The sequence below is a fragment of the Pipra filicauda genome, unplaced genomic scaffold, assembly GCF_003945595.2.
Source record: "Pipra filicauda isolate LSUMZ 115617 unplaced genomic scaffold, ASM394559v2 scaffold1352_size33246_pilon, whole genome shotgun sequence".
Taxonomy (NCBI): domain Eukaryota; kingdom Metazoa; phylum Chordata; class Aves; order Passeriformes; family Pipridae; genus Pipra; species Pipra filicauda.
The window spans coordinates 1-11625 of NW_024103821.1; the positions used below are offsets into that span (position 1 = coordinate 1).

The window sequence follows — 11625 nt, forward strand, 5'->3', positions numbered from 1 at the left end:
CGGGCGCGCTGTACGCGCTGCGCTCGTTCGATTACGGGGAGGTGCGCGAGGTGGGGCTGTGGGTTTGGGCGGAGGACGGCGGCTCGCCGGCGCTGAGCAGCAACGTGTCGGTGCGGCTGGTGATCGTGGACGAGAACGACAACGCGCCGCAGGTGCTGTACCCGCCGGCGGCTTTGTCGGGCTCGGTGTGGTCGGGCGTGGAGCTGGCGGCGCGGTCGAGCGAGGCCGGCGCGCTGGTGGCCAAGGTGGTGGCGGTGGACGCGGACGCGGGTCAGAACGCGTGGCTGTCGTACGAGCTGGCGAAGGCGACGGAGCCGGGGCTGTTCCGCGTGGGGCTGCACAGCGGCGAGGTGCGCACGGCGCGCTCGCCACTGGCCCGCGACGCGGCGCGGCAGAGCCTGGTGGTGCTGGTGAAGGACCACGGGCGGCCGGCGCTGTCGGCCACGGCCACGCTGAGCGTGGTGCTGGCCGAGAGCGTGGCCGAGCTGCTGGCCGAGCTGGGCAGCGCGGCGCGGGCGGAGGCGGAGGCGGGGGCGGGCGAGGCGGGCGGCAGCCTGACGCGCTGGCTGGTGCTGGCCGTGGCCGCCGTGTCGTGCCTCTTCGTCGCCTTCCTGCTGCTGCTGCTGGCGCTGCGCCTGCGGCGCTGGCGGCGCTCGCAGCAGCAGCTGCTGGCGGCGGGCAGCGGCGCCTTGCGCGGCGTGCCGGCCACGCACTTCGTGGGCATCGACGGCGTGCGCGCCTTCCTGCACTCCTACTCGCACGACGTGTCTCTCACGGCCGACTCGCGCAAGAGCCACCTCCGCTTCTCGGCCGACAGCTGCTGCGACACCCTGCCGGCCCGGCCGCCGCCCGACGAGCCCGCGCCGCTGCTCGGAGACGAGGAACCTGCCGGTGCCCAGCAGGCGGACCCCGCCCCTCTCCCGGTGAGTTCTTTGAAGCCGAGTGTTTCGGCGACCTTTCCTTCTGCTACTCTCTTGCTCTTTCACCCCGTGATCTGTGTTACTCGTAGGGAGGATCTAGACGTCTTTTCCTTACCCAGGTTTACACGTGGAGAAGGCAAAAGCAGGGAATCTGCTTTTTACTGGAGGTTCATCTATAATTTTAATTATGTCATTACTGTGCTTCAGGTTGTTCACTGGCACAATTTTTCCTGGGGAACAGCTTACCCTTTGCCTTTAGAATCTTGGTATTTCTTCTTTGAAGTGCAGATGGTAAACCTGTTTGCATATTATGAGGGTAAAAAAAAAGTGTGCATTTTTAGGGGTATTCTGTCCATTTGCATTGTTACACAATATGAGTTTCTTACTGCGGAAATTAAGTATTGGGAGCCTTGATATTGTACTTCTCTTAGTTTGGAAGTCGATATGATGTATTTTACTAATAGCTTAAAGATGTACTGCTTATAAATGTGACAGTGACACCTTTGGGAGGAGCAAAAGCATTGTTGGTTCCTGTGGCAGGAAGAATGTGACAAGGATACATGGGAGTTGTAGTTTTCTGGGTTCTCACGCTTGCTCAATCAATATTTGATTGTCATTGGTCGAAAGATCATGTGACATGTTTAAGCGCCGTATTTAAACCGAAGTGTTTTGAAAGAAACCTCAATTCTGCTCTGCCATTCGTGTCTGAGTGGGGTTCGTGCTAAAACAACACCTCAAGTTCCCTACTCAATACCTGTGCTGGAACCTTGAAGAGGATGTTCTGACTGGTTCATTTCTGCAGGTGTTAACATTTGCCTTGCTCATTGTGAGGATTGAATTGTGGGCCTTTACATCTGATAGTATCTCCTCAGCTCTGCTGAGCTTGTTGCCGAATTGCCCTGGGGGAGAAGAAGGATGGTGGTGTCTTTGAGCTGATACTTTGATGACAGGGGTGTTATAACGCTTATGGACTTGAGAAGGTATTACATTTCTTAGAGTAGTGATGAGCAAAGAAATCTCTTTCATGCGTTAATGTTTTGACCTTCATTCTTCTCTAAGGGGAAACTGTGCGTGCGACTTCTGTCTCTGTGATGCCTGTTTGCAAACGCAGCTTTTTTGTTGTGTAATGTTTGGACAAGGTGAAAAAGTTGTGGCCAAGTTGTGGGTTCATCAGTTTGCTTTCCTCTTGCACACTGTTCTCAGAGGCTGGTGGTTAAATTCTGCTTTGCTTGTTGTGATGAGGTAAAGGTGGGCCCGTGTGTGTCTGAAAATGTCACTCGAATCAGTGCTCTTGCTTGCCACATACTCAGGATGTAAAGTCAGTGCAAGATCAGCCAGAGACTGGCCTAAAGCAGGGAAAGGGAGTTGTATGGTCCACCTGTGTGGGTGTGCTATCATGTTGGCAAGTGCCAAGGCCTGTGCCACTCACACCAGGAGCCTGCATCTGGGAAGGAGAGGACAATCCTGTGATGAATTTGTCTGCAAGCAATACTCATGGAAGTGCAAACATGCTTCCTAGATTCTGTGTCTAAGAGCTGCTACATGAAACATAATTTTCCCATCTATATTTCCCTGTATGGCTGTGATGCAGTGTTCCATGGTGGTTGTACTAAGCTTTTCCCAGCCTTGACCAACCTGCAGATTTTATTAAAGGCTCTTGCTCATATAAAGTGTCTGCCGAGGTTATGTCCTGTAATGTGTGAGTAAAGGCTGTGGCTGCAGAGTAATGAGGATGAGAGGCTGGCTTCCTGCTGGGAAAACTGGAGGATGAATGTGTTTTTGGCTGAGCAGTGGTCTGATGTTGTGCCTGGTGCCAAGGCCTGTGCCATCTTTTCTGTGCCCCTGGTTTCCCTGTCCTGAAAGGCAAGGGTAGTCCTCTGATAATAGAGCATTTTTGCAATAGCTCTGCATTTAGAGGGATGATTCATGGATAGGGGTTGTGAATGAGGGATTCACATTGCTTAAAGAATCCCCTTCAGAGCTGTTATCAAAAGTGGGTTTAATATGATGTTGTAGACTGGTGGGAATGGAGGGGATGGGAGGGTATTTTGGTCATGAATTTACTTGTTGTTTGAAGTAGTTGTGAGCAACTTACTCATTGAATCCTGCCTTGTCTGATAGAGCTCTTCCTGAGAATGCTGGTTTGTGAAGGTAGACGTGAAGTTTGCAAAGTCACATATGTTCCAAAATGCCCGTGTACTGATGAAGAATGGTGGTGTCTTTGAGTTGATCGTGAAGACTGACACTCCAACTCAGCCTTGTATAGCTTATGCCCACTGGAACATTTTAGGTTCCTATGCATGTATCTGTGTTATGATCTTTGTTCTCCCTAAGGAGAGTCTTTCCTTGTTCTAAAACTAGGCCTCAGTTTGGATGATAGTCCTTGAAAACAGGCCTGCTTAAATTAACAGTTTGTACTCCTGTCTTGAGGTGGTTTAGCTGCCAAGACAAAGACTTGGATATACTTCTGCTTCCCTAAGATATTGCTGAATTTCACCTGAATGTCACTTGCTTTTTCACTTGTGCTGGACATATGGCCAAGAGTTGGATTTGTCCATGGTGTGACTAAAGGCTGTGAATGTAGAGCAAAGAGGGTGAGAGGCTGAATTCCTGTTAGGCAATTAGGTGAATTCCTGAGTTTTTGTCTGAGCAATAGTTTGATTTCATAGTGTGTCAAGGCCTGTGCCATTTTTTCTGTGATCCTGGTTTCCCTGTTTTCAAAGGCAATGGTAGAGCTCTGAAAACAGAGCTTTTGTCCACTCACTCTGCATGTAGAAGGATGACACATGGTTAGATGCCATTAATGAATGATTTAGATTACTTAAGGAGTCCTGTTCAGAGGTATTATCAAAAGTGGTTTAATAGGAAGTTGTTGCAGTGTGTCTTTAACAAAGTTTGATGTCAAGGTTCACTCTGTTACTTACTATGTGGCTGAAACACATAAAGGACCTTTATTGAATTAATCCCCTGACTTCCTAAATTCCTGTTGCAGCTTGGATGCATCCAGGTCCTATCTTAGTCTTAGGTGTGGACTCTGGTGTATCTCTAATAGAATTAGCTACATGGATTTCATTAGTATTGACTGAGATGTCCTCCTGGTGAGTTTCTCTGAGAACACTCTTAATGCTTCCTTGCATTGCTAGTCTCATTTTTTTCCTTTCCCCTCTCCATATGCACATTTAATTATATTTCCCAAGGCCTTGTTCTTCAGTGCCTCTTTTGTCATGTTATAGCTGGTGTGGAAGGCAGGAGATGTGAGTGGAGCTTTGCATTCCAGTTCTGCTGTGAGTCAACAGCTGTCAATGGGACTTCAGCAAAGTCACATCTTAGTGGACCAGTGTGTGTGATAGAAGAAGGGAAGAAATTTCCCCAAGTGCAGAGTTCAATGACCCAGTCTCTGCTGGATGACCATTACTCTTGTAGTTTGTCTCTTTATCATTCCTGTACTATTTATGCAATTATATATCTTCTCAGAATGGTGGTGAGCAAACAAATGTGTTTCTTTCCTCTATATGATCATTATTCATTGTCTTGTCCTGTGATATTTTTGCAGAGTTGAATAGGGCTTTAGAGGGGTCAGAATGATGACATATTTGTAGGATAGTTTTTAATTCCTATGTGAAACCTCCTTTCTCTATCTAGATTTTTCTGTCACTTTTAAATGGAGAGTATAATCCAAGTCAATATTCCATTTTCCCACCCTTGTTCTTCCTTCAGCTTTGTTTCCTGCTATATTATGGTTCACGTTTTCCACTTGCAGATTGTTCTATCCCATTGGTAACTGTGAGAGTTGTTTTGCAACAAAGACTGACTTTCCTTGAGAACCACAGGAAGACAGAATGTTACATGTGAGGAAAATTAGGCAGAAGCTAAAACTGGGCCCCTCCTAAGTCGCTCTGTTTAGAACAAGGCCTTTGATAAGGCATTTACACCTACAGCTTCCAATTCCTGAACAGGACACAAAGTAGAAAATTTTACAAGGACAGATGTATTTCTGAAAATAAACCCCCCTACTATATGATCCAAAGCAAGACTTTGGGGCCTTAGATGTGGATTCAGACTTCTGTGACTTCCAGGTGCTTTGTGAAGTGGTTTTTTTTTAAGGCAGAGATGTGGCAAAGCACCTGTACATTCAAGGAATCCTGTGTTGCCCTCCAAGGGGCCACTTAGAGCTTTGGGGTTTGTTCAGTGATAATCAGAAATGGGTTGGAGATTTGAGTTTCTGCTCTGCAATATGGACCTTCTGGAGAACACTTGCATGCAGCCACATCCACTGCTGACTCCAAGTGGGTAACATGGATTAAACAAGATCAAAGAGCATTATTGCATAGCAGAAGTCACCTCTGATCCCTCTGTGGCAAGTTCTGCAACATAATAGAGCTTGTACAGTACTGCTGGCCAATCCCACCAGTCTGGGGATTGTCATTATCTTTTTGGGCACTACAGGACTACATACTCCTGTGTGTGATTTCCTACACTGTGCAGACCTGGATTTATCACAGTAACAAATAATCAGCGCCATGTGGGACAGTGGGAGGTATTTGGTTTGGCTTCTTTGGTTTATTAAGTGCCTGGGAGCATTGTTGTTCTGAAGTGTCATAAAGTCACCTAGTCCAGTTAAGGGAGACCTAGTCACCCTTAGAAATCAGTGCAGTTTGCCTACCTTCTCTCTCAAGGCCTCAGTGGTTTTCCAGGTGCTCTGGGCATGACTTTTGAAGGCAGAGTTGTGTCAGAGCAACTGAAAATCCCAGAGCTGATGTACCTGTTCCAATGAGGTCAGCAGGAGGTTTTGGATTTGTGTAGGACTCATCAGAAATCGCTGTACAGCTTTCAGCTGGTCATGCTGTTGTTTGATGTGCTGACCAGGTGATAGGACTTTTACCTGGAAGTTCCCAAACTCCAAGTGGTAGAAATGTCCAAACAATTCTTATGGCAGCCCTTGGAGTTTGGAGTGTCCACCAAGAGCACTGAGAGTTTCTGCCCATTGAAGAGTAGTGGGTGTCAGAATGTGCACAGTGCAGAGCCTGCACTGCTCTGATTTCTTTTCCTCTGCCAGGGAGTCCAGTGATTTGGGTCTGAGTGCAGGTCCACTACCCATGAGCTTCACATTTCCCCATCAGTGTTAATTGTTGTTCTAAATCATTATCAGACCTGAGCATTTTGGAGCAATGTGAAGTCTTTTGCATGGGCTTCAGAGACATGTGTGGGGAGGAAAATGAAATATCAGCAAAATGTGAAAAGATTGGCAGGTTTGGCATGAACTGAGTGGCTCTGGAAAAGAGCTGTGACTGGGTCTTCAAGGTTTTCCTTCTGACTATCGCGTTTTCTTACAATTTGCAGTGGGTCTTATCCATATTGGGTAACCTTACACACAGTAGAAATGAACTTCCACAAGTGGCTGTGGACAACATTTAGCCGCCTGATTGCCATTTCTCACGACCTTATCTGGGGTACGAGTGACACATATAATCTGTAAAGCATGTAAGCAACTTCCTTTTTAGATTTTATTTTTTCTATGCTCTGACTGTGGAGGAGGGAATCTCTTTATTGCTGTAGCACACGTATTTCCTGGTTAGTTTTTGCACCAGATAAGGCTACTAGATATAAAAGTCCTTACAATAGAGCCATACTATTTAAAAATGTACTGTAGCTACAAAATCTTTTCAGTATGGATAGGAGACTAGTGTTCTTCCTCTAATCATTAGAATTCCTGCTAAGCATTAGGCAGGAGCTTCTGCGCTTGCTGATAATACCAGAAGAGAGACCCCAGGGCCGTTGCAGCCCCATCCCGGGCCAAAGTTGTTCCCCGCCGAGCGCGGGCGTGAGGCGGCTGCAGTGTTGTGTCGGCGCCTCCGGGTGCCGCTGTTGGGCCGCCGGCGAGCGTTGCTGGAGCCGCCGCCGCCGCCGCCTGTGCGTGCTGTCCCCGCAGGCTGCTGGCTCGGGCGGGCAGTGCGGGCCAGAGCGGCAGCGGCACGGGCAGCAGAGGCGAGAGGCGGCGCGGGCAGCAGAGGCGTGCGAGTGGGAGGCGGCGGCGGTCCGGGTTTGCTTTGTCGGGCGCTGCTGTGGCTGCGCCGAGCGGCTGCGAGGGAGGCGGGGCGGCGGCAGGAGCCTGGCGAGCTCGGCGAGCGAGCGCTGTGGGCGATGTCGGGCGGGCGGAGGCCGAGCGGCGGGCCGGGCGGCGGGCGAGCGGCGGTGCTGGGCGCTGTGCTGCTGTGGCTGTGCTGGCGGGCGGCGGCGGAGCGGCTCCGCTACTCCATGGCCGAGGAGCTGCCCAGAGGCTCGCTGGTGGGGCCGCTGGCCCGGGACCTGGGGCTCAGCGCCGACGAGCTGCCGGCGCGCAAGCTGCGGCTCAGCGCGGACAAGCAATACTTCACGGTGAGCGAGGGGAACGGGAACCTGTACGTGAGCGAGAGGCTGGACCGGGAGGAGCTGTGCGGCGAGTCGGCGTCCTGCTCGGTCAGCTTTGAGGCGCTGGTGCACAACCCGCTCAACGTTTTCCGTGTCGAAGTGACCATCCAGGACGTGAATGACAACTCTCCTACCTTCAGCAAGGATGCCCTGGACCTCGAGATCGGTGAATTAATTTCTCCCAGTGCTCGTTTTCCCCTGGAGATGGCCCAAGATGCGGACGTGGGAAGTAATTCCCTGATTACTTATCAACTCAGCAGCAACCCGTCCTTCAGTCTGGCCGTGGAGGAAATTCCGGGTGGAAAAATGCAGCCTGAATTAGTGCTGGAAAGAGCGTTGGACAGGGAGAAGCAGAGCTCCTTTGAGCTGGTGCTGACGGCAGTGGATGGCGGAGACCCAGCGAGGTCCGGGACTGTTCAGGTTCGGGTCAACGTGACGGACGCCAACGACAACCCGCCCGTGTTCAGCAAAAGAGTGTACGAGGCGCGAGTGGCGGAGAATCTGCCGGCGGGGTCGCTGGTGCTGCGAGTGGAAGCCACGGATGCGGACGCGGGGTCCAATGGGCGGGTCTCCTACTCCTTTGTCAGCGTCCCGGCCGGAATTCGCGAGTTGTTCTCTATCGACAGCGAGAGTGGTGAGATCAAGACTGCGGGGCCCCTCGACTTCGAGGAGAAGAATAAATACAGGTTCGGTCTGGAAGCGAGGGACGGGGGTGGGCTCATGGGACACTGCCAAGTGCAGATAGACGTCACAGACGAGAACGACAACGCGCCAGAAATCACCATTCTGTCACTGTCGAGCCCCGTATCTGAGGATGCGCCGACGGGAACCGTGGTGGCCTTACTGAAAGTGAACGACCCGGACTCCGGCGAGAACGGTGAGGTGTCGTGCGAGCTGTCGGGAGAGGCGCCGCTGTCGATCGTGACGTCCTCGGGCGGCTCGTTCAAGGTGGTGACGGCGAGCGCGCTGGACCGCGAGCAGGCGTCCGAGCACCGCGTGACGGTGGTGGCCCGGGACCGGGGCAGCCCGGCTCTGTCGAGCAGCGCGGAGCTGGTGCTGGAGGTGTCGGACGTGAACGACAACGCGCCGGTGTTCGAGGAGGCGTCGTACAGCGCGTACGTGCGGGAGAACAACGCGGTGGGCGCGCTGGTGTTGCGCGTTGTGGCTCGGGACTTGGACGCGGGCGCGAACGGGCGCGTGAGCTACTGGCTGTCGGGCGGCAGCGCGGGCGCGGCGGGCGCGGCGCCGCTGGTGTCGGTGGAGGCGCGGAGCGGCGCGGTGTAAGCGCAGCGCTCGTTGGACTACGAGCAGTGCCGCGAGTTCTTGGTGGCCGTGCGGGCGCAGGACGGCGGGTCGCCGGCGCGCAGCTCGACGGCCACGGTGCGCGTCTTCGTGCTCGACCAGAACGACAACGCGCCGCGGGTGCTCTACCCGCCCCCGCCGGCGGCGTCGGGCTCGGTGGGTTCGGCTTTCGAGGTGGTGCCGCGTTCGGCGTCGTCCGGGTACCTGGTGGGCAAGGTGGTGGCGGTGGACGCGGACGCGGGGCGCAACGCGTGGCTGTCGTACGAGCTGGTGCAGGCGTCGGAGCCGGCGCTGTTCCGCGTGGGGCTGCAGAGCGGCGAGGTGCGCACGGCGCGGGCCGTGTCGGAGAGGGACGCGGCCAAGCAGCGCGTGGTGGCCGTGGTGAAGGACCACGGCGAGCCGGCGCTGTCGGCCACGGCCACGCTGCACGTGGTGCTGGCCGAGAGCTTGCAGGAGGCGCTGCCGGAGCTGAGCGAGCGGGCGGCGGGCGCCGAGGCGGCGGGCGAGCTGCAGTTCTATCTGGTGCTGGCGCTGGCGCTGCTGTCGGCGCTGTTGGTGCTGAGCGTGGCGCTGGCCGTGCTGGCGCGGCTGCGGCGGGCCGGGCCGCCCGGCGTGCTGCGCTGCCTGGGCGCGCAGCGCTTGTCGCTGGCCGGCGCCGCCTTCCCGGCCGACTTCTGCGAGGGCACCTTGCCCTACTCCTACAACCTGTGCGTGGCGGCGCCGCCCCGCTTGGCCGCCGAGGCCGCTTGGCCGCCGCCGCCGCTGCCCATCGTGCCCGCGGAGGAGCTTGTGGCCGGGGAGCCCTGCGAGAAGCCGAGTCTGAGCAGCAGCGCCGTCCCGGGAGAGCCGCTCGCCGACCTCGACGCACCACAGGTCTGTAAGCCCCTTCACTCCCTCTTTCTGAGGTTTTCCTAAGGGTATGCAGGTGGCAGTGGGCTCTTGGGGTTTTGTCTGTTCTGGTGCAGTTAGTGCCGGTCGCTCTTTCCACAGACGCGGGTAATAACTCTGCCCCGTTTTAGGCAGCAGGCGTTGCCAACCGGCACTTCCTGCCTCATGAGCTGTCACAGATGTCGGCTCAGTTGGGAGGTTGTTGTCTTTCAACTTATGCTGCATAAAACCGTAGAGGACTTGTAAAGGTCTGCTTCTGCGTTCTGCTTTTTTTTTTAAATTTTCCTCTCAGCGCAGTAACGTAGCGACAGCACCTCTTTGTTCAATTGCTCACGTTTATCTGCAAACCTTGTGTTTTGTGAAATAATATGGGTTAGTCACGGTGAAGGTGGATACTTAGATCTTATGAAGTGATCTGCTAATTCCACATGGTGGAGTTGGCAATGCGATTGACGCTCAGTAATGAGATTTTTCCCTCCTGATCCTTCTTTGCCGTGTAGATGCACTGCGACCTGTTTGTTTGCTATTTTGGAATGTTAAGGAAACTTGCTAGAGGAAGTGGGAGTTGTTCTTCCCTAAGGAATATGCGTACCTTCCACCCTGTGCCGTCCCATTTTTTGTTGTAAGTGGGCTACAGAAAAGGCAAGTTGTAGTGAGATCAGTTTATTTTATCAGAGCTTTATTTCTTTTTTTCTGTTTCTGCGATTATTTCTCATTCAGAATTTGGTGGTTTATTTACCGTTCCTCAGCTGGTTTCTACAGATAGATTAAATGTGATCTAAGAAAAGCTTGATAGCATCTCTCGCGAAGGCTGTGATCAATTATGGAGCACTAAGCTGTATACAAAAGCAGAGCGTTACATTTAGGATGTAATGAAAAAATTGGGAAGTACTGTTTGGAGGAGAGCAATGCAGGCTGGTTCAGAGCAGCCTCGGATGTGCAAGTGAAAAGTAAAAAAGAGAGAGAGAAGGGCAGCCCGTAGATTGTCTTCTCTAAGGAGGAATCTTCATCACTGCCATGTGCAATTGCTCTGGGTCTGGGAATCTACTGTGACTGGAGGCGTTCCGGTGTTGACGCTCAGTGAGAAAACACAAAGAGAACGACTGGCACAAAAAGTTCTGCAGTTGCAGGGAAGATATTATGCATTCCTACCATAAAAGAGTAGATTCGGAATACTCTGCACGCCATATTAAGAGACCTTTGTATCTATAGATTATCACAGTCAAATGAATATTTTCCTGTGCGGTAGAAAGAACATAACGCCAGGTCTCCGCTGGACTTGACCCGACATTTCCGCAGGGAATGTTCCGTCTTTTTGAGCTTCCCGTGCTCAAGGCAGGGCGGGCATGTCTCGTTGGCGCTCGGTGCGTGCAGTGCCGGGAGGAGGCTGCGGGCGCCGCTGTTGACCGAGAGGAGCGAGAGGAAGGTCGGAGCGCTGCAGCCCCGCCCGCTGCGGCCCGGCTCGATCGCTGGATCGCTGGATTCCTGGATCGGAAAGTGGTCTGTTTCCGATCGTCCCAGCGGTGCGGAGCCGAGCTCCAGCGAGGCGGAGGGGCGGGCGGCACTTCCCAGGAGCGGCAAGTCGTAGCCGTAGTGGGAGCCGGATCGGCGATCGGCGGCGGGGATCTGCCGGCGGTGTTGCGGTGCCGGCGGTGCGGCGGCGGAGATGTGCGCGGCGGGGAGGCGCTGGGGCCGGCGGCAGCGAGTGCTGCTGTGGGGCGTCCTGCTGGCGGCCTGGGAGGCGGCGTGGGGGCAGCTGCGCTACTCGGTGCCCGAGGAGATGCCCAAGGGCTCGTTCGTGGGCGACGTGGCCAAGGACCTGGGGCTGCAGATGCCGGAGCTCCGAGATCGTGGTGCCCGCGTTGTCACCGGAGGTAGGACGCAGTATTTTGCTCTGCACGGTAAGACGGGACATTTAGTGACGGCCGAGAGGGTCGACAGAGAGCAGCTGTGCCGGCTGGTGGAGCAATGCGTGCTGCGCTGTGAGCTGATTGTGGACGGGGAAACGAAAGTTTATGAAATCGAAGTAGAAATCACGGACATTAACGACAATGCCCCGACCTTCAAAGAAATCGAACTGCAGGAGAGGATAAGCGAGATGACAGCC

General features: G+C 53.8%; 2 protein-coding genes and 1 pseudogene across 2 annotated transcripts in view; all 3 read left to right on the forward strand.

The window, feature by feature from the left end:
- Positions 1-5: 5 nt before the first annotated feature.
- LOC120322598 (protocadherin gamma-A6-like) lies at positions 6-1020 on the forward strand (the record flags this gene model as incomplete). Its single annotated transcript, XM_039378322.1, has 2 exons — positions 6-942; positions 1010-1020. Coding segments are annotated over 2 exons (948 nt in total), but the record flags the coding sequence as incomplete, so codon positions are not given.
- Positions 1021-6629: 5609 nt separating this feature from the next.
- LOC113991866 lies at positions 6630-9578 on the forward strand (annotated as a pseudogene).
- Positions 9579-9634: 56 nt separating this feature from the next.
- The window catches only part of LOC120322599 (protocadherin gamma-A12-like), a 7749-nt gene continuing 5758 nt past the window's right edge, over positions 9635-11625 (forward strand). Inside the window, exon 1 of the mRNA XM_039378323.1 lies at positions 9635-11622. Within this exon, the coding sequence (XP_039234257.1) occupies positions 11185-11622 (438 nt within the window). The 5' untranslated portion in view covers positions 9635-11184. The remainder of the gene's footprint in view (positions 11623-11625) is intronic.